The sequence below is a fragment of the Camponotus vicinus genome, unplaced genomic scaffold (assembly GCF_025532165.1).
Source record: "Camponotus vicinus isolate PSW18456_S1 unplaced genomic scaffold, iyCamVici1.0 SCAF_7, whole genome shotgun sequence".
In the NCBI taxonomy this organism is placed as follows: Eukaryota; Metazoa; Arthropoda; class Insecta; order Hymenoptera; family Formicidae; genus Camponotus; species Camponotus vicinus.
The window spans coordinates 4,851,847-4,875,354 of record NW_028141979.1 but is presented as its reverse complement, the minus strand read 5'-3'; the positions used below and the strand labels follow the sequence as shown (position 1 = coordinate 4,875,354).

The 23,508-nt window shown below is 34.2% G+C and overlaps 2 protein-coding genes and 1 long non-coding RNA gene across 11 annotated transcripts in view; 1 reads left to right on the top strand and 2 right to left on the bottom strand.

Annotated features, from left to right (window-relative positions):
- Dpr1 (defective proboscis extension response 1) overlaps window positions 1–23,508 on the top strand; it is a 306,096-nt gene that overhangs the window by 103,121 nt on the left and 179,467 nt on the right. The gene's annotated exons all lie outside the window — the stretch shown is intronic.
- The window catches only part of LOC145975094 (uncharacterized), a 162,165-nt gene that overhangs the window by 123,256 nt on the left and 15,401 nt on the right, over window positions 1–23,508 (bottom strand). The window lies entirely within an intron of this gene.
- The window catches only part of LOC145975092 (E3 ubiquitin-protein ligase MARCHF3-like), a 70,046-nt gene that overhangs the window by 44,906 nt on the left and 1,632 nt on the right, over window positions 1–23,508 (bottom strand). For 2 of the 9 annotated variants that reach the window (XM_083105247.1, XM_083105246.1), the window contains exons 2-7: window positions 23,111–23,333; window positions 17,880–18,005; window positions 17,083–17,204; window positions 16,363–16,490; window positions 12,909–13,049; window positions 6,470–6,772 (exon numbers count right to left, since the gene is read on the bottom strand). In XM_083105247.1, coding sequence (XP_082961373.1) covers window positions 6,605–6,772; window positions 12,909–13,049; window positions 16,363–16,490; window positions 17,083–17,204; window positions 17,880–18,005; window positions 23,111–23,333 — 908 coding nt within the window. In that variant the 3' untranslated portion in view covers window positions 6,470–6,604. Of the gene's footprint in view, window positions 1–6,469; window positions 6,773–10,861; window positions 11,022–11,471; window positions 11,865–11,947; window positions 13,050–16,362; window positions 16,491–17,082; window positions 17,205–17,879; window positions 18,006–23,110; window positions 23,334–23,399; window positions 23,457–23,508 lie in introns of those variants that run through there. The other 7 variants (XM_083105250.1, XR_014439879.1, XR_014439878.1 and 4 more) reach the window with 7 other exon arrangements.

Below are 23,508 nucleotides of genomic sequence, written 5' to 3'. Positions count from 1 at the left end.
GAAAATCACACATGAATATTTAAGCTCTTTCGCATAAGCACGCCGATTTCCATGTAAATTGAATAGCAAATATATCCCGATGCAACGTAAAAAAAAAATAACGCGATGGCAATGTATGCATTGTAAATAATGTTTATTTTGTCCTCTTGTGCGAATAAACCATTCTGGACTAATTATTATCTGACCTATTTCGGATTGTTTTTGCTCCTATCTACTCCCATTAATATCACGCGTAGCATTATTTAGTGAGAATTTCAATTCTCTTGCTCCTGACATAAAAGATTAATAAGATAATCATGTCTTCCCTTGCATATCAATGGTTTTGTCTCTTTTTACGATATCTATGTATCTACATGTAAGTAGAAAATTGTATACATCCATGGAAATTAATAAGAAGTGAACGATTATATCATAGTATCATACAAAAATACTAATTATAATAATACGACATTTATATTATCAGTTCGTATGAATAGATCATTTCAAATCCAAATTGAAATATATATCTGCATATTTTTACTTTCTTAATTTAAAAATTAATTTCTCAAGTTCGGATAAAAATATGAATTATCCCACGAAATTTCATCGATCATATTTTATCACAGTTTTAAACATAAGCTTTTTATTTGTGCAACATGACAATCATCCGCAAATCGTTTGTATTCTCGCTCTCGGCGGAAAACCCGCTCTGAAAAAAGACGCACAACGAAATACCCACACAGTCTCATGAATATCGAATAATCTGAAATTATCCAGTAAGTACTTAATATCGGTCACGAAGGCAATATCGGACGCACGCGCACGCTACAACGAGATCCTCGAGAAACGAGATCTTGCGCGAAACGGCCGTTCGTTCGTGCGGACCCAGCACACGCGCATACGCGATCAGATTCCAATTTCCAATTGTTCGGAATAAGTCGTCTATATGAACGGTGGAAACGTTCCGCCGCGTTGCAGTCGTGCAATTTGCGATAGAGAGTATTAAATTATTATTCCTGGACACGGCGGACGGGAGTTACGATTTTCACGTAGAGAAGCAGAAGCAGGAAGCAGAAGCAGGAAGCAGAAGAGGAAAATTGGAGAGACGGGAATAGGGAGAGCGGGGAGGTTTCTCCGGAGAATCCTTTAGTGCCGCAATGTATATCTCGCGCAGACGAAGAAACGATTAAGGATAAAAATCTTTTCCGCGTTACCAACCGACCTCGAATACTAAACTTATGACGAGCCGCGATCTAGTTGCGCAAGGAGCATAAGGAAAAAGAGGAACGGGAACTACAGGAGCACCCAGCAAAGGAGGAAATAATATGTTCCACCTTCCAACGAAGTCGATAAGCATCATTTCGTGCCGGTGGATAGGTAATTGGATTGTCTCCCTTCATACATTTCGCTTTTATTGCCATTGGGTACAGTAGTACCGGTCGATTCAGTCTGACACTCACGATTAGAGCTACGAGAAACTCCAACGAGAGATCATTTATGCGCTCTCAAAAAGATAATGGGAGGTGCATTAACCGTTGCGTATTTGAGGAGCGCTGCTATATTTCTGATTTTATGCTCTCGCGTTTTCCTATCAAGATAGTCACGTTTCGTGCAAAAATTTATTCGTCAAAGTATTTTAAAATAATTTATATAGAACAATTATACTCAATAATAACTTCTACGGCTAATGATGAATATATGTAAGAATATATTATAAAAAATAAATAAAATTATATTATATTAAGTAGACAAATCAATTAATAATTTTTTCACGGTACGTTTAATTGATATGAATATTCAAAACTAGAGGCATATAATAAAAAATAATAATTCTTCGGAGATCATTATAATGAAAAATGTCGAAATGATAAAAACACGAGGCTGGATAAATAAATCATTAAGGCAAAACAATGCCTATGGACTACAACTGCTTAACTGGACCGCCTCGAGAATCACGTCCTGAAAAAACGAAATGAAAAAAACGTCCGGAATAAAAAGGGTTCGGAAAAGTTTGCTTCTCGGACTCGGCAAACAATCGAGCCTTTCTCTCCGTGCTACTTCAGGGCCGCAAATTGTGAGACTCGCTACGACGAAGGTACGAAGTCACGAGGTACGAAGCCTCGCTCGCATCCATACATTCGTACGTTCGCAATCCGCGCCGCTTTCTTGTCTCGCGCCACGAAATAGGGAGTTTCGCGCGAGAGTTCGCAACTGTGTTCCTTCGGTTTCAGTACCGCGGCAATAGTTGCTGCCGGGGAATTCGGTGCTCATTCCTGCTTCTTGCGCGCTTCTGCCGCGTCTCTCACGCGCGCCGGAATTTCGAGCCTCGCGTTGGCGCAACTTTGGCCAACGCAAGCGGAAACGAGACTCTAGGATGCTCCATTTTGCCGGAGCTCCTATCGCAATATCCGGCGCCGCTTTATACAAGGCAAATAGAGAACGGTGTTATGGCATCACGAACGCAATGCTAAAGAGAAAATACTCTGGTTAAGCAACGTTGCGTATCTCTGAAAATTCGATTTGCTAAACCAAAAAATAAATATCGATCTGTCGGAATCTTTTTTGAAATTTATTAATATTTTAATAAAAGGATAAAAAAATGTATAAAATTTATAGTGCATATTATAATATTTATTTTTTATATTTTTTCCAAAAATCTTTTAAAACCCATTACTTACACATTCGTTGACATATTAGGATCCTTAGGACATATTATATATCCCCTTTTCTTATATTTTTAATTTAAATTCGAAAAACCAAATTTCGAAGAATATTTTATTTGTTACTTTTATGAGAACACAAAATTTAAAAATTATCGCGTAGGATTTGAAAAAAATTCTCTGTGAAAAGTCAATTCCATATTATTTTTCTGTTCATTTGCGCATTGCTGCAGTTGCGACACGTTAAGTTGAACGATAATGAGTGAATTTACATGCAAAGGTTTCACATCCAACTTTTCCATCATGCTTAATTTCGCATTTCATATAAGTTACTGCAAATGCATTAACTCGGCGATGAAGCGAGAGGAAAAATGCTCTCGTTATTTTTTTTTTTTCGAGTTTCGAAGACTTTCTTGTGTCACGAAAAGGCAGTTTCCTTCCCTATCGCTAAGCAAGTAGCCTGGGATAATCGGCGATCAAGTACATGTGACCAATCCACTTCCACAACATTGCTCTCGACGGGAACAAACGATATCGTTCAAAATGATAGATGCGGTCGAGCGTCGTGTAAAGCAATATTGCCTCTATATATTTTAGATAAAACATTTATGAACATCGTCACACACGCGTATTTCTGTGTCTGGTGAAGCAATCACGTCAGAAAGATTAGTGGATCTTCAAATGGTTTTTCAATTGTATTTTAAAGCTTTTTGTCTATACACATGTAAAGTCTAACAAAAAAAATAATGATAACACAATTAAATATCGCGCATTTATTTCATTTTGTAAATATATTTATTATGCAATATGTTATACTATATTTTTATTATTAAACGCATCGTATTTTTAAAGAAAAATTAATTTTATAATGTTGAAATGTTTTTTAAATTCTTATACAGACTTGTTTTTTAATTATATATAATATTTTATTATATATATGGAAATCACTAGAGAGAGAGAGAGAGAAAGAGAGAGAGAGAATACTCTTTCTACTTATATATATATTGTTAATTTCATCTCGTAAACACGACGATGCAATCGAGCAATTATTACAAGCTCATTATTTTAATTGCTTGCACATAATAAAGCTTTCTCTAAAACTTACAGCAAATTAATATATTTTTTTGTTATCGGAGAGAGGACAATTCGTAAGCCAACACCGCGATTGAGTGTAGCAGGCAATCAACTGACTCCTGACGAGCCCATTTCACGTGACAAGTGCAGATGAAAGAGTGTGTAATCCAATCCGCGAAAATCCAACCGGACAAATCTCGGTTTCAAGTCATATGAAGCGAATTAATTCGCGAGCGTACGCGCGTAGTTTCGATCTCGAATCCACACTGATGGTCTCGGTCGCGTTGCTAATTAATCGCCTTCGCACTCGCCGGTGAGCAAAAAAATCCGCGATAAATCGAGCCAAGAGCAGTCAGGACTTCAGGCTTCTTTTTTTTCCTCCTCATACACGCCATACGTCACCATAAGCATCGAACATATTTCCCGACTCGTTCGGACCGGTGAGAAAATCCATTTCGGCCAGCAGTCGAATTTCGCGATAAGTCAGAGAGAAATTATGCAACATATTCCTGCGCTGGAACGAGGCTTTACATTAAAAGTGCAAACTGCATATATCCCACGTTAGAAAATTAAGTTTTTTAATGAAGTCTTTTGGAAATTCATAAAAATCCGGTTAAAATCTGACATTCAAATTACTATTAGAATGTATCTTTTTTTTATTCGGACTGATTAAAATAATATTAAATCGCTTATATTTCAACAAAAACAAATAAGAGGATATGCTAAAATAGTGTGTAATTTCTGCTATTAATCTAACTTTCGTAAATTATGTCAATTTTTTCTAAGGAAAAAAAATGTTTCCGTTAACAAAATTTAATTATTTTGCAAACAAGAAATCTTTTTCACATTCGAAATACAAACCTGATAAATCTGTCGATTATACATAATTTTGATGATAATTACTAGCGTATTGTTAATTTGTTATTGTTATGGTGCACTATTTTATTTTGCATTTTTATCATGTAGAAATTTCGCAATATTTTACAGTTATATCATTAACTAGTAATTTTTGCGCAAATAATATATCGCTATGTGTTACAAAAAGCTACATGCTTTAATTTGTATCTTTCGCAAACGGGATAAAAAATGAAATAAATTAATGAAATGTCAGAAAGAAATATACGATCGCGACGTGTTGCCATGTATCTCCTGCGGTTGAAGACTTTAAGCTCTCACGTAAAAATTGCGCAAGACATTTCAACTTATCTCGAATTCGTGGATACATTTAATCGAAATTACGATCTTGAAAATTTTCAACTTTTTCAAAAAAGAAGTAAATTTTCTCACACGCACAAATTTCGTTTTATCCTTATCTAATTATGGATACTATCATTTTGAAAGATGACTGAAAAATTCGCATTATGTTTAGTCGCAATCTTTGTGAAAAATTGTCATGTTGCGCACCAATCTTCTCGCATGGTTGCGAATAGCGTTTGCACATAATGTTTTATGTATAATACTCAGGTGTGCAGTTACCGTCGCGATAATGCAATAAAATGATACGATATACGGATCACTTCTTCATCTCACTTCGTAATCTTGTTTAGACTAATGATATATCGCATTCGTAAACCAAAATATTCAAAGTTAGTTACCGTTCATGTTAATATCTAAGCCATTGTTAATCTAATAAAACAAGGAGAAAAGAAAAAACAAAGCCTAAGACAATCACGACTTTGTTATACTAATAAACTATCTAAAATCTGGATTGATATAATTTTCTATATATATATACTGCGTTTGTGTATTATAATTCTACTCACCTAACATAGAAAAAATAAAAAAAAATTAACTTGTATTAGCAACATAATATAATATCCATGTTAATATAGCTAATTTTTATTTTGTATCCATTTTTCTTCATTTGTTTCATAAACAACAATATGACATATGTAAAAAATACGCGATAAATTATAAAATATACTATAATTTAAATAGAAATAACAGCAAATTTTTTGCTGGCTTAGAATTTCTGTATTTTAATAATGCATTTCAAAATTATTCGTTAATTGAATTAGCTTTCAACCCAAATTTTCCACATATGAGAGTATCTTTAGAGTATAAAATTATAAAATTTTTTGAAAAATTCAGACATTAGATAGACTGCTTAACCGCGAGAAAAGTCATTCATTTCTATAGCGATATAATTGTTCATATTTACTTGTCGATATTTGCGTATTGATCAACCGAGAAAAATTGTAATATTGATAGCGTACTTCACTCGCTTTCAAAGTTTGCTTCTCGACTCCTCGAAATATGGAGAATCTGTTTAAAGAAAGCACTTTAATAATCCGACTTAAGGTAAAGCCAACAAGAAAGATGCAATGCCGAGTTTCGTTACGTTCAACGAGATTTAAAACTAAGAAGGATCATCGTTCATATGTAGTTTTGCAACATCTATGTATAATAAATTAATTAAATAATTAAATAGTTACCAGTACTGCTAACTCGAGAATAATTTATTCGATTCTAATTTCAAAATTTTGCAAAAAATTGATGCATTGTCGGTTACTTTTTTCATAATATAATATATAATTAATTCGCATTGCATAATAATACAAAACTAACTACTGCTAATTACTACTAATTAAAAAATAAATAGCACTAAATTTCTGTAAATGCAATAATATAATACGTGCGTATTAATATATACATATAATCATTAAACATAATAACGCATATAAAAAAGAAGTGAAATACGCACATACATGTATGTACATCAAATAATTCTTTGTATTATTTTTAGCATTAAAAACATTTACTCTGTTCGGCGACTAATCTTGCACAAAAAAAACGAATTCACCATTACATGTAAAATTCCACTCCGATCTCGTAACTTTGATTTATTGACAGCAATCTGAAATTCTTTTCGTTCAACTCGCCCACCGACATCACAAGCCGATGACAGATAAGGGAAATTGCGAAGAAGTAAGGCGCCGCCATCCGTTCGCGATCAATCTGAACAAGTTCTTCAAGTGATCCGACCGAATATTCCTCGTACTTTGAAGTAATCGGCTATTTCGTCCTCTCAATCCAATTCTTCGCGTACATGCGAGGGCCTTTCAAAAATTTCATTGGTCAGCGCGAACGCGAGTATCGTACTCTCCCTAACCCAGTCGCGTTTTATTTCGCAGTCAGCAGTATCGATAATTGCCCTTTTCGGATCTTTGGCTTTCTCTTCCGCCAAATTGCAAAGCGTGTAACCACAATCCGCGGACCTTCTGCCGATTTGCATCACGTGATTTTAATGCCGTAGTAATAAATGACGTAAAAAAGATAGGCGATTGCAAAAATAATTCGTCATATTCATAATTTCGAACAATATTAATATAAATAGTAAAAAATTATAATAAAAGATTATAATAGATCTTTTCAGAAGATAAAATAAATATTATAAAATATTATATTTCATATCAATTTGCGTAAAATATTGATTGCTAAATATACATTGCAAACTAAGTCGCATCTATCGCAATCGCGCTCAAAAATTGAAGCTATCACTAATGCTTCATTCCTTTACAGAAGCCACTCTGCAAAATACCCGCCGTACGTCAAAAGTTGACAGAAGAGGAAGGATATTTACGTTGCATACATATGTGCGAATGCAGTTGAGACGCTCTCTCGCACTCGCTCTATATCTACATACTCTATATTTTTACCTTCGCAGAGACAGCAAATATTTAAGACAAACTTGTTTGTCTTTTCCGATCTACATTTGTACGTTCTCGTTCGAATACTCGTTGAAAAGACACACATACGTTTTCTACACAATCACAACTGACTTATTTACTTTCAGAAATGGGTTTATTTCGCAATATTTCGCGTTGATAGCTACATATCGATAATATCAACTATACGATACAGTCTTATATTTTGTTTAGATTTTAAAATCTGCTAATTTTAATTTTAAAATAATCTTTTGTTCTCCCTCCCCAAGCGCTTTAAATATATTAAAGAATACAAATGTGAATAGAAAAAACAAGGCAATATTTTTCGATTAATTCACATTACGAGCGTAATAAAGTTATATAAGCTTTAAATATCACATTATTTTCTGTAAGAAAAGCTAAAATTATGATGTACAATATTTGCCGAAATATAGATCTAAAATCTTTTTAAGAAAAAGTCATATATCCACGCTTATATTAAAATTTAAATCTTTCCTATATTCAAATACTCAACAAAAAAATAGCTCATACAAAAAAAGAACTACAGATTGGATTATATGTATGTATAGTGTAATATTCTTGTCAAAAAAATATAATAATAATTACATAGAAGCACGTAAGAAAATGCGAAAATTTCTTTTCGAATATTCTTTAATGCGAGCTTTCCATTTATACAGATACTATCACTTTAAATTTAACGAGCTTAGAGCTTACGCGATAAAATTGCGCCTTCGAAATTATGTTACAGCTTTCTCGATCTCACAATGACCAACTTTACGAGGATATCTGGAGCCTCTCTCTTCCCAACTGAAATAATACTTACTCGCGATATCGAGCGAATAGAAGCGGAGCGCGCTCTTAATACGAACGTAAAGCAACTCTCAGCGGCTAAAGGAGAAAGAATTGAATTATCCAGACTTGTGCATGTGCCGCTCGCTGCCACCGCGTTTACGAGATACACGAAAGTCGCGTGTGCGAGGCTCATGCCCGAGCGAGACAAGCAATCACGTTAAATCTTCAGGAAAACTCCAACGAACATATATTCACGAACTCGCGTCTTTTCCGGAAAAAGGCGTCTAATCTTCATAAAGAACCTCAATTTATGAGGCGACCTATTTTTTAGACATCCTCGAATGACTTGCAACGACATTTCCTTACGCTTTATCTTTCGCACATTTAATTTCGCGCATGAGTAAAAGTGTTTTACGCATGTCTCCATTTTTAGATAGTAATGGATATATTCTTCTCAAAGGACTGGAGGCACAATTGCTTTAATGAAAAGTTATCCGCTGCGAAAATTAATCTTTTTTTAATTACAATTAAAATGAAGAAGAAGGATAAAAATTATCCGCGTAAATTCATATTATGAAACTTTAAACTGATTTTAATTCAAGAAGTATTAAATATAGATTTTAGATATATATTATGTACAAATGACATTGCGAATTCTATTTATCTCGTTCGCAGATGAATTAAATGTAATGACATTTCACAAAATCAGCTGCGGTATAATTGCAAAAAGTACTATCTTAATTGTACAATATACATTTCCCAAACAGCTTATTTATTACAATTAAGATATTGCTGCCCTAAATAAAGCTTTTATTTTCTATAAATTCATGAAGGTCCAAGGGCTTAGGGCCAAATATGAATATTGAAATTCTCATTATTCGCATAGCCGCAAGCAGTGATCCGAACGCACGTTAACGGACATAATTTAAAGTTTCTAAACTAGCATGTTAAATTATTAATACGTGCGCGGTCACTAAGCATCCTGAACTGGCCAGTTAAATAGATAGATTGCAAAAGTCTCATCCCATAGGACATCGTTGCAAATATCTTTATCATATCTCTAAACTAAGCGCGTTTTTTACAAGACTGCAAATTTATTTTTAGCAACAAACAAAGCTATCTTCAACATTTACTTATATTTTCCTTAAAAAGATTTTAATAGGATTTTTGCTGTGCATTGAAAAATTCAAAGAGAAAAATTTTCATTTTTATTCTATTCAGCAATTGACAAGTCAATTTTTCCTTCACGAAAATTCAATTTAATTTATTTTTATAAAATGTTTTTGTTAAAATAAAGATTATCAAAAGTCGAGAAAAATAGGGCTAATAGAGCGCAGTAAATAAATGCACTTATATTGTGTAAAAATTCCCTTTAATAATAATGAACGTCTTCTTTTCTTCGGATCATCTTCAGCATAAGGCAAATAACATACTTTTCATCAAATAGTCCAGAGAAAGATAATTCCAAAAAGAAAAATCGAAACATGCGTTGTTATTATTATAAATATTTATCACACTCGATTTTTATTAGCTTTATTCCTTTCCGATTTTTTATATTTCAGATATTAGTCTTTTTTATTTTTACTTAAAATAAAAGCATTTTACTTAGTCCAACAGAGAAATGCTGTTTTCTATCACAATACGGAAATGCGAATTTCAAAAGTTGTTTTGCTGGAAAAATGTTGAGATAGAATATGACGGATAATGAGACAAATAAAATATAAAAATCATTAATGTTCGCATCTATTAAAATTCCCAGATTTGTTATAATAACTCGGATTGTAATATCAATATTGCAGCTTCCCAGCGCATTCGATTGAGAAATAAGTTGCTCGTGACTTATCTGAAAATGTTCTAGGTTGTTCGGGTTCGGGTAGGAGCATTATAGATGTTAGTAACAAATGAGACTAAATGTAGGTCAGAACCGAGCTAGGTTCTTCATTTTTCAGCGCAGTTGGGAGATGCTTAATGTCATGAATCTCTCTAGTGTCGGACAAACAGGGACAGATGCGATTCTCGGCAATTAAACAAGCCGAAATGAATATGAAAAGGGTACTAACTAGAGCAAAGAAAAGTTTTCACGGAATAACCATGTTGGCATACTGGCCTCAATTTCCAAAAATTATCTTAGGCACATAAAATTTTTCTTAAAGGTTGAACAAAGTGTCTCAACCTTTGTTCATAATTAGAAATACAAATTTTATAAAAAAGTAATTACTAAATTAGTCTATAAAAGAATTAATAAATTTCATAAAATATGTGAATTATAATATTCTGTAATTTTAGTCAATTCGCGATATGATTCTCATTAATATTTCAAGGATATTCAAAAGAATGCAGATTGATTAGACATATTTACAAACGATATTTTATCAATTTCGAAAAAAAAAATAAATAAATAATCTATAAACACAATCAGTAAAGATTTCAATGTGAATCGCGATTTCTAATATTCTTTATAATATCATTATTATTTATCATTATTTATTTTAAAAAATGTATCTATAAAATATTAAGTATACAGCAAAAATTTCATACACACAAAATTTCAGTGATATATGTATGGTTTTATCGATCAATGCTATTTTCTACGCAGAAATTTTACATTAATTTTAATGTATATTTTTTTATTAAAAAAATTATTTTCAAGTAACAAAAATTGATTTTTCGAAATATATTTCCCTATCATTCGCCGCAAGAAAGTTTACTTTTCTAGTAAACATAAACCTCATCTCGTGGCTATTAACATATGTGCAGAGAAAATTGTGGTAGGTGATCCTGTGGTGTTGCTCTAGGGAAAATAACGTATTTCCCACTCTACTGTGCGAGAAAACACGCGCACCTGGTTCTATGTGAATATTCGAGAAAAATAAAACCTTTAAAACTAGATTGTATTATTTCTTGACATTTTTAAATAGTAAGAAAGAAAATTTATATGCTATACAAACATTACAATATTCTTTTTATAGTAATCGCCTGTAAAAGCTATAAATATATTATAAAGAAATTATGAGAACCGTAAATAAAAATTATAGAGAAATTATGAGAACCGAAAAGAATAGAATAATCAATTGCATTGAAAAACGCTAGATTTAAAATGAGGTTCTGGAAAAAGTACTAAACACAATTAGTGTGCATCCAAAATATGTAGCACAAAAAATTAAAATAAAACGAAAAATATGAAAATTTCATAAAATTAATAAACAGATATTTCATTTCATAAAACTCTTTTTTATTTTCCTAGAACCATGTAAAATTTATATATATATTATATATATTTATCTAAAATCATTTACACTTTTCGGAACTCTTCATTTTTCCATAAAATTAATAAAGCAGAATCCTTTAATCCCGAACACTTTTCGTTTCGAAATTGACCGAAGGATAGTCAATGCTGCCCCCCTTTCCCCCTACTACGGCAAAGCAGTGTAACTGGTTTGTCGCAGCTTAACTAACTACAGGATAAAGTCACCGGTAACGCCGGCATTTAAGCGGAGCTTACCGTTACGAGGTGAGACGAGATGTTTACTGCTAATTGCGTGGTTTCGAACTTTCGATTTGCTTGGATTTATATCACGAACATGGAAAAGAGCGCGTTAAAAAATTCCTTTCCAATTTTTCAAATCACACACAGCGTTCCATTTAGCTCTTTGTGATTACTCAAGAAAATGAAGGATAGTATTTTTTCCATCTGTCGAGATGAATGAAGATTCTTTGGTAAATATAAACTCAATTTTCTAGAAAAAATTTGCTTTGCGTGTCCGTTTAATTTTCAATATTAAATATCTTGATATAATAAAGCTTCGAATTAGAATTTTGTTAAAATCGATCTTCAATTCAATGCGATAATATTTTAAACATTGATCTATATTACTTTCCAAAATAACCGATATAACAATACAACAATGCTAAATAATATTACAAATTATTTCTACAAATTAGCTAAAGGTTTTTGTTGTCGTCGAGTCGTTAAATTTTCTCTTGGTTTAAAGAGGGAAAAGAAACGCTAGCTTTCAGTGATGGGTGGATCGGCAGCGGACAGATCGTCCGATAACGCTCTATAATATAAATAGTTGGTGGTATCGTGCCAGATGAGTTAATTGCTAGATCAACGATACTTCCGTTTGTTCATCGCGAGCTTGGCCGGCCAGCTAAATTTTTCTTGGCAGGAGGCGCGCGTGCTTAAACTCACAAGATATTCTCGTTTAATGCACGCGCGCTTTGTGATCTCATTTGCGTGATTAGATCTCGCGTACGGCACGCTACGAAAAACGCGGAAATTTTTTTCTCGTTTTTTTAAAGAAGAATAACATACGCGCGTGGCGCACAGGCAATCCAACTTCAAAAGAAACGGAAAATAATTCATCGCAACGTTATATTCGTCGACACGTTATGCGAATCACGCAAGCTTTTTTCACGCTAGAAAGACGAACGGAATCAAATTTCACCGAATGCTGAAAGGTTTCGGAGAACCATGTAAATTCGCGTGATGAAATTGGGTCGACGCAACCGTCGAGGAACTGAGATTAAAGCCTGGCTACACAGAACAGTGACAAAATCACGAACGACGAATGAATGCTTAAATAATAACACGCGATAGATAATTCAATTCGCGCGGTGCATATTTATTTCATCCATTCGTAGCTTACGTTTTCACAGTTACATTTGTCGGCCATGCTTGCTTTCGCTTTTATAACGCGCATTCGCTTTATGATGTATCGACCGCAGATGTTACCGTTATTTCCCTCGACCCGTCATGACTCTCGCGGTCCTGAGAGGACTCATCCGAGGGTCGACGGCGGAGCAATTGAGGGTCCACAACGAGCCTGACATTGACGGTGCTCTTCCACCACCTGTACCACGGTGACACCTGGTCCTGAAGAAGGAGAGACAAATGTGAGCGACCGGAGAGAGCCGGGTCTGCTCCTTTTCCTGCCGATTTAAATTATCCGGGCAGTTTCAGTTGTCAGGGGCAAAGGGCAGTTCACTCGATAAATCAGGCTCGAGTGACGCGCCTCGAGTGCCCTCCGACGTAACAAAGAGAGAAAAAGAGAGACAGACAGAGAGGGAAGGGACGAAAGGGATTCGATCGAAAACGCGACTCGGAAAGTGGTGCATATTCGCGATTATTCTTAATTAAACATGACGTTCGACGATTTCGATTTAACTGCGATTTACGACACGGATTTTCTTTTTATTTAAAGCTCTCCGCTGTCTCTTCTCCGATCGCTTCGGGCGCATCCTGCGCTTAAACTTGCGGAATTTTTCGCGAGGATTAATGAAAACGTGTGTCGTGTACTAGACTCGAATCATCTCGCTCGTCTACCCTTATTTAGTATAGAACCTCTGACGCTTCTATCTGGTTTCAATAGTACAGCAGAAGCGTTAAGCGGCGTGAATAATTCTTCCCGGGATCAAAGGCGCACTTTGTTCCAAGAGAAGAATAATGTATTATAGATCTTAGTGGCTGATAAATCTTTCGATTTATCGGAGACATTGATCTGCACCGTACCGAGGATGTACGTGCACTACGTGACTAGATTGCCGCATATATTCTTGGGCTATGTCGGCAAAAGATGTATAGTAATGCAGCCGATAATGCTTTCCCAACAAATACATGATACAACAAATAATATAATTTTTAATTAAATTCTCGCTTTTTTATATTCGTTATAAAAGAGATGTAAAATTGTACATGATTAAATTTTATTCATATTAAAAAGTTTTTAAATAATTTACCTTTTAATTTAGTTTTTAAATAATTTAAGATAAATCGAAAATATTTGGAAATTGAAAGTGTTATATTATAAAAGCTAATAAATAAACACAAAATTATATTTTTGCTTCTAATTAAGTTACGCAAAATAAAATATTGTCAGAATTTAATTTACGCAAGAAGAATTATTTAAAGCTCATTATACGCGCAAGGGATAATTATCAATATGATAATCTCATTCTATTAAGCATGTTTCGCGCATATTTGCATGCAGAAACATAATGATTTCCATATTCATGTTTGAGATGCCAATTACGATAAATTTAGTGATTGCTTTAGGCGATATAATCAAATGTAACACTTGCTGACAGGCTCCACGGTAATTAATTATATCTGAAAATTTAATAAAAATATTATCAAGCATTTTAGGACATATAAACGATCGCCATAAATACTCGCTATAACAGCACTAAACGGAATTCCCATTTAATTCACGCCGACGCCATAAAGATTACGATCTTTATCCCACCGAGAAGGATGATATAAACCAAAGTTAAGTAAACTGCACGGTAAATCAGTAAAATAAACAGCCACGAGTCGCGACGCAAATGTCTAATCATCAAAAAAAAGCAATAATATAAACGACTCTCTTATTACCAGTAGTTATGCTTTCGAAATATAAGGAAAAGAATTCTAAAACGCTTTTGTAAAAGAGTAAAGGTATTTTCAAAACGAAAATAAACGCGCTTCCGAGATTATCTCCGCATATTATTTTTTTCATATCCAAACACGCAGGACATAGTTTTAGATAGTTCCTTATTACGTTATATCCGCACATTCGAGCCGCTCGTCTGGTTTCACCTGCGCACCGCATTTTAATAGATCCGTTCGAAGCGAGTATGGTCGCTATTCGGCCCCGGCGAGATCGCGCCGCATAAACATAAACCGCGACGACGACGACGACACTCGCGTTGCGATGTAAAGTCGACGACCCGGAGGGGATTCATGCTGATGCAAGTTATACCAGCGTCGGCGCACGTTTCTAGTCAAAAGTGCCCGAACACCGATATCCTTATGTTACAAAATGATTCGATATCCCTACGTTACAAAATGTATCCCGGCCGTATACATATATTCTTGGAAATATGTTACGCAGTAAAATAAATCACGTTCTATCACGGGATATCCGTTGCTTTACCGTGCAACCTTTCAGCCAAGGATAGTGCAGTCTAAACTAAGAAAAACAACTATTGTTTCAAACTCGAAGCATCAATACATATTAAGTTATAGTTATTATGCATTGATTTATACGTTCGAGTACCTAAAAACTTGCGCATGTGAAAGTCTAAAAACTCGCAATTTAAAATTAACTGCATGATAAAAATATTATTTATTTATGGCTTGAAAAAAATTATATTCTCGACAATACAATAACTTTGTGATATTATTTTAAGATAATTTTTATTATGAATTTTATGGTATATTGTGTATTTAGTATTGCAGATTAATTTTAAAAATAAGCAGAAAAAAAATAAAAAATAAAAAGTGACTCAGATAAATATAAATATGTGCTTTAAATAGAGAAATATAAACAATATTATATTTTACCAACTTAAAATATATAGATATACCTATTTTATGTTATAAAAATAACATGTTGAATGAGCCGTATTTAAAAAATCAATTTTTAAAATGCCATTTACATGTAATAACATTTACATTCATTGAAATAAACAGGCAAAGCTAATCACCACATTTATCTTCCATGAATTTCTACTTACTGGCTCTTAACTGCAAGGACCCATTCGATCCTTTGGGATGTGTAAATACATTTCATACAGTAAATACATTTCACAATACGGTTAAATATATTTCATTACAAAGCTGTGTGACCTCGTTTCACATATGTAATATTGCGCGATGATTTCAAAATATTGGTTTCATCCATTTCATGTATTTTACACATCGTCAACGTATAATATAAAATAATAATTTTTGCGAAATTAGTTTCTGATGAAATAATCTATATAAATTTAATAATAATATTCATATATGAAAATACTTTGAAATGTTTTCCATATAATCAAATGATAATAGAAGATATAATATATTCATATCACAATAGCATTATGTAATTAATTAATTAAATGTTTAATTAAGTGATTTAAGTATTATGCTATAAGTTATTTATCTTGCTATTTTCGTTAATACGTCCAATTTCATTTATCATATTTCATTTCTATTAAATATCGAGTGGTAGAACAATTGCACGTTAATAAAAATATTTGTCCGTCATAAATTTATTCAAAAAAATCAATGTTGTGAATTCTATTTTATCGCAATGTATTTCTTTTAAATTAAATTGCATTTATTTTTATTAAATGCAATATTCAACAATAATATAAATTTTCAGCATCAAACAAATATCGAATAACTTAAAAGCAAGTAAATTGATAATATAATTAATAATTACCCTGCCAAGCAGGTAAACCGTGGTGACATAGCCTAATATCACGATGGTGAGAAAGAACCATATCGCCCCTCGAGTCCAAAGCTTGGAAATTCCTATCTTTTTCCCTTCAATGATAAAGTACCGCATGCCTGCAAAGTTATGGCGGATAACAAGTACGTACATAGTTTCGGTGCAACAATAGTTTCGCAAAAGTAGCACGCTTATCTGACGAAACTGACAATGAGACTCTGTCCGAGACTTCGTCAACGTGTGCTTTTTACTCTCTTTCGCAATAATGCTACCTCGTAATAACCTAACGTTTATTTTCTATTATCATAATACTCTTTAAAAAAATGCAAAGATACGTATCAAGTGAATAGGTTGATGCACATATTTTTTATATGAAAATTTCCGAGTGATAATTAAATAATAAAAGACAACGTACCATTTTCGAAAACGCAAAAATATTATAAATATTAAGCTCTAAAGAGAAAATCTGTCTCAATTCAAGTTCAATGATATAAAATATATGACTCTGTATTTAATAATTTAAAATCTATTTGAATGCATTTTCCTGAACCTTTTGAATCTGTCAAATTTATTATGAGATGCATTGATCATCGAAAAATATTTATGGAGCACCATTAATATTTGGAAAAATATCAGGCTGAAAAACATTTCAAAATATTTCTTGCAATCAATAATAAAAAGGACATTGCTTCGATTAAAAAAGCTACTCACCCAAAAGGCACACCGCGGCTAATCCCACCGTAACGATAGTGAGTAACGTTAAGATGAGTAGGTCCGATTGTATATTTCTACGGTTTCGCGGATGGCTGATCCATATTCTCAGAGATTCTGGCCTGCAGGTACCCATAAAAATGATAACTACGCGCGGCCGAGTATGGCTATTAAGATAAAAGCTCAAAAAATTCATCCTTAGAGAGTCGCACTTGAACGAAATACTTGCGCTGTTTAACTCGTGGAATTTAATTTTTTTTATTTGTAAAAGTCGAATGTATAAAGATACGCGTTTTATTATATAACAAGTATATAAAAATTTGAAAGGAATATAAATACGAGTAAAATTGATATCATTTATTAGAACATTTTATAAAAAGAATAGATTTATTTATTGCTCTAATACTAAATCACTCTAACAAAACCGAATTTTTAATTTAAAGTGATTGATTGTGCGTTATTTTAGTGCATAAATCAAACCGGGTAACGCTGCACTTTGTCACGATTTCTCGAGTAATTTACTCGATACATCATCTTTGAAAATTCAAGTTAACTCCAAACTGCAACCTGATCAGCTCGTAGCAAGAAAACAAATTGCGCGGAAGAAAATCGAGAAAAAAATGACCAATTCATGAGCAATTCATCGCGGAAAAGAGAATAATGGGCGCGGTGATGGAAAACGAAATAGGAAATGCGCCAACATGCGCGGATCGAAATGCACTTAAGGTGCTCGAATTACATCTGGCTTGCGAAACCCGCTCTCGGCCGTATTCTTATCCGGCAAATATAATGCTCACCATCGATAACGAGGTGTCTCCACAGCATTGAAGTAGTAACGGCACAATTCGCAGTAAGTTCGACACGATTGATTCAGCCATCGTTCCAGGCAAGACAAGTGCACGTAAGCTAGCGTGCCTTTACACCTACAAAATATATGCCGCGTATATCGCATTGAAATATTGTAACGTATTGTGTAACGTTGTTGTGTGTATGTGTGTAACGTCAAAATGTTACGCGATTTTATCACGCTCAAGGACAAAAAAGTAACGTACAAAGATTACGTTTCTTTCTCAAAGTTGAAATTTTATTTGGGTCGTTTAAAGACGTAAAAACCCGATGAATTGCGTCTAGACAGCAGTCCAAGATGAGATCGTGAGGGATAAAAGCTAAGTGGCTTCGTTGATTCTTTCGCTGTACCTTTCGCGTACATTTGTTCGGCCGCATTCAAGCAGATGTAAAAGACTAAAACACGGGCTCGACTACGGATTTACGATCATTAGTGAAAAAAATTCGATTTTCGGGAAATAATTTTGTTATTTAAATTTTAATACAGACTTTATAAAATGATCTAAATATATGATTAATAATTTCCTCATAAAGATGCTATTATTAATTTAACACTTAATTAATGTATCCAAATTATAAAATTTCTTTCGGATATCTTTGTCAGACGTAGTTACATTATGCAAACATATTAACTGCACTAGAATTTATTTTCCTATAGGAAATATTAAATCTGTTCAGTCGTAAACACAAGTGTTGTCGCAAGCGCGGAATGCATTTTAGAGCGTGAGAGATGAATTATACCCGATTCCATATTATTTTCGCCGCTTCAAGCCGGGTCTCAAAGTAACAGTCGGATTAGAAAAGATTTCCGTAAGTTCGAGAATTATGACGATGAACGCTCGGGAGATTTGCAGCGGGCCGCTCTCATTTCGCGCGTTTCTCACTGCGTTTTCACGTAGTTCTTCGAGCACGAGTTGTGTGTCCTTAATCGCCGAGACACGTTCCACGAACTATTCATTCATTTACACCTTTCCGCAGTCTCTCGGTTGCACCGGGACGTGAATGGGAAAGAGAAAGGGTGAGGGAGAACAAAAGAGTAGTTTCCTTCTTATAATGTCTCGTCTCACCCTTTCCGTCCCTCTTTAGCACGAGGGACCATCCACCATCGCGCAAGCCAACGCGAGAATTATGCGACTACGTGAGGTCGATTTGGATGCCGAGCCGGTATATACTTCATTCGACGATAAAGTCACGGCGTTTCGCTTTGTCAGTCGCGTTAAACGATCACTGTTCGCCAGTGGGGATGTAATCTCGTTATTATAAACAGCACCGGCAACTAGCGTCATCCTCGTTTCCCATGCATCTTTCGTCTGCAATGTGTGCAGCAACGCGCAAATTAGTCCAAACGAGATACGGAAGTGAGCAAGTCTGAGCTGCTACTGTCTGTTCGTGCAGTTCGGTGATCCCGAAGACAAGTTTATGCGTTAAAGTCTCGTCAAGTTGATATCAGACAGCTTAAACGTTCCAGATTTCCTTATAAATTAAATTGCTACGAGCTGCGACTCGAGATAAAAGATTGAATATATGAATGATAATTCTTAAAATATTTAAATTTGTTTTCGTTTATACGGAAAATCGTGTGGGCGAACGAAATGATAAGAATTTCCGTTTACAAAATGGATAACTTCATATTCACAAGATACAATTATTAAAGAATATTTTATAATCTAACATTTATAGTAGACATACGTTTTAATTTTAATTTCTGATGAACAATCTTAAGCGTCTGTAAGAATAATATCTCGCTGCCTTCGTCCAGTTCATTAAAGACAGCATGTTTAAGCACATGGGAAATGACAGAAAATTGTTCAACGAATGAAATATGCGATGTAGCAAAAAATTGACGTGACGTGCAGCTATGAGTAAAACAATTCTCTTTTATATGATTTGCCTCGTGGCTCGAGAACATCATAAACTTTTCCCTTTGACAGGGCATGGCAGGATGTACATGGACGATGATTAGCCCGCATATCCGGAGGGAAACAGTTATCGTCCGATGAAATTTATGCTGCTTTTCTTTCGCGGCGCGATTCACGGAGTATGGCCGCCGCCGTTATGACATCAGTTTTGCGATTGTTCCGGCGAACAATGCGCGGTATGCAGCAGAATCCGGAATACTCCGTCAGCGTCGAGTGCGATATAAGGAGCGATATTAAACGAGAAATAATTCGCGGGCGGCCGCTGCGAAAGTTGCCGGTGCATCGCTCGGAAAAATTTCATCCAACTTCCGATAATGAAACATTTTAAACAGAGTTCCCCGCTCACACACCTACAATCCTATATCCGCATTTTGAAACATTATCGTATATTAGTTCATAACGCGTATTTAATTAATAATCGCGTGCAACTTTCGTGGAAAAACCTTTATAAACCTTTAATGCGAAGCGTAACAAAATGCTGATAACAAAAATAAGACTAATATTTGTGTGGAAAGAATGTCGCCCTTCATTTCCCTCGATCAAAAATGAAGAAACGAGAATAGGGGTAAGAAAACAGATTTGCTTGTTCAAATAAAATCGAGCGTATGAGATCTCGAATGTGAGATCATGCGTGCATTTAATAACAATTCTCCTGAAACTGTAGACGGTTTCACAACCGTTCCATTTCCCACCGTAAGTAATCGGCCGGGTCAAAATTCGTGTTGATTCATGCGTCTAGTCGACCAGATTTCTCGTCGGATACGGCGACGTCGTCGCATTTACCACCGCGTCTAATGTTGCCGTGGTAACGCGGAAAGAAATGGGTCACGAGATATAAATGTAGCACGTAGTCGGGAATTCTCACGAGGTCCTCACAAATTAAGCCCCTACGAATGAAAACGTGCGACTCGCGGATCGTTAAGTTGACAAGCGGTGCAGATGCCACTCGCAAAATATGGTAATAAAGGCACGTGATCTGCCGAAGAGTTAAATAAAATAAGAGCTGGATGGAAAAAATAGAAATCTCAAAGTTACAAGACAATCTAATTGAATCACTTCCTTGTTTTTCAAAAACTGCAAGAGAGATCGTTGGCGATTAAGAGGAAGCGGAATTATAGTTACTGAGAAACATTCTCTCATTAATATTAGTTTTTCTATTTCTTAAACTCGACAAGACAAAGCTAGAACGAGAGAGAAAGAGAGCTTTGCAACATGTAAATTCGAATGATAGATACTAGTAGACTTTCAAAGTAATGAATCAATTCAAGACATTTTGAATGTCTTTAGCTTTCCAAGTATACTAACTAATCCCTCGCGATATTTCATTGGCTGACATGAGATGATCATCATTTAATCGAGCTTTAACGTTAATTAATTAGCGCCTGTCTAATACTAATGCAAAATTAGCATTTGTCGTCTCGCGCAACGTATATTGTGATGGATGGAGAAAAATAGGCTATTGGGAATCAAAGCAATTGAATGCTTTTCTCGCTGTTTGCCTTTAGAACGATTTGTGTAGCTTTTTTCATATAATTAAATTTATCGCTAATCAACTCTACGAATTTAGCTAAAGTTTCAATTTAAAATATCTCGCAATAGCTGCTAGATAAGATTTAAATTAAATTTTACTTAAATGAAAAATATTAAAATTCACAAAAAATAGCTTTCTCTAATTATATTATTAAATTCCTTTTTCATTTGAAATTCTTTTCTTCATTAAGTAGAAATTAAATAATGATATTAAAAATTAAAATTATAAATAAAAATATTAAAAATAATACAATAATTATTAAATTATTAAATTATCAAAACTAATTAATATTGTAATGCTAAAACTCACTCTAATTATAATATATACATATACATATATATAGCTATATAATACAGCTATATAATTATTATAATTATTACAATATCTTCGAGAGCCATTGTTGTAGAATATTGAACAAAGTTAAAATCAACTGGTACATTCAACAGATTTTAAAATAGTTTTCAGAAAATTTTTCTATTATATATCCATTCCGTTTTTCACGCACATTTTCATAATAAAATTTCGCTATGTATATCATAAGTACATCAGCAGAAATATCTAAAGCTAAATCCGAAGAATTTAAATATCGTGACACTTTGCCATTAATACGTAAGCACTTCCCATTCCGGTGAGTACCACATTTTTCCCGAATCCTATTAAGTATGAAAGATGGGACGTTCGTAAGATGGCGAAATTCTATTCTAAATCCCGAACCATAGCTACGCGAATGATATACACCATTCGTTTTGCCATAAAGATAAAGTTTTCGAAATCGTAAATGCACAACATCTTTTCTGCTGTCTCTCGCATGCATGCACATGTTTTTCAGTCGACCTTTCTCAAGCTAAAAATTTTACATATGTATGTATTATATATGTGTATATGTATTATGTGTTTGTACCCGAAAAAGAAGCTACAATTATATTTACTAACAAACGTTTCGACGTAAAAGGCAGGGAGAAATGGCATCGTGTATTTATTTATTTCTATTAGTTTTTAAAAATAGCTTTGTTAATTTATTTTGACATTTTCTATATAATTTTATTATGCAACCTAATATATTTTATATTTGTATAATTAATTGAAAGAAATTTCTATTTTAATACTAGAAATATATATCTTTAAGTAATAAAAAATAACTGTAATGTCAAGATAAAATCTCATGTTGGAAAATCGATAGTATAACACTGAAATCTCAGCAAGCTGTTACATTAAGTAACTTAATCTAAGCTTATTCCGAAATCCGTCCAATTACGCTTCTTAAATTGGCGCTCTACCTTGGGTTATCTCCAAATACATCTGCAAGCTCTCGTCTAAATACTCGATTCAAGCGCATATTAATCCACATATATAATTGCTCGATTAATAAAGAGATTATATTTGATAAAATAAAATAAATCTTTTCGCCTAATTTTGAAAAAGATTCCAATATTGTGTGATATTGTGTGATATTGTGTGACTTAATTCTTTTTTTAACGCCGTTATTAACGGAGAAAATGTATCAAAATTTAATATATCATCGTAATTAATACATCTAACAATCTGCCGCGGATAAAACCAATATTTTTTTCTTGTGTTCCTTATTTGTTTAATATTGCATGTATTTTATTAATTATTTCATTTATTTATTTTATCGTTTCATCGAGATCGTCTAAATAGATTTCCCGAAAATTGAGGTTTCGCCCGTCCAAATAGCGCTGGTTGACCCATAATCAAGTGAGTATGCATTTACCTACAAGGGGAAATGAGCGGTTCCTTCGCCGTGTTCGTGTGACATATTCGGCAGACGCTGGAGCCGACCGAGATCAGGCTGCGGGTAAGCCGATGCTGTTGTCCGAGGCCCCCCGGAGACACTTGCTGCGTGTCGCAGCCATTTAAATTGCAGGCCGAGCCCTCGGGAGCGGTGGCCGATGGCTGCTGCTGCATCGGCATGCTGCACTCGTGCTCCAAGTTAACTGTGGAATCAGCCAGAGAGAAGGACACATACGGTACATGGTGCATATGCATGATCCACCACGTACCCGCGCTTATTTACACCCCATTCGCCATTGCCGCGCCAGGCTTTAAGCGTCTATTTTCTGTAGCGGACCGATCGGAAATCTGATAATAGTTCGCGTCAGTGGTTGCCAA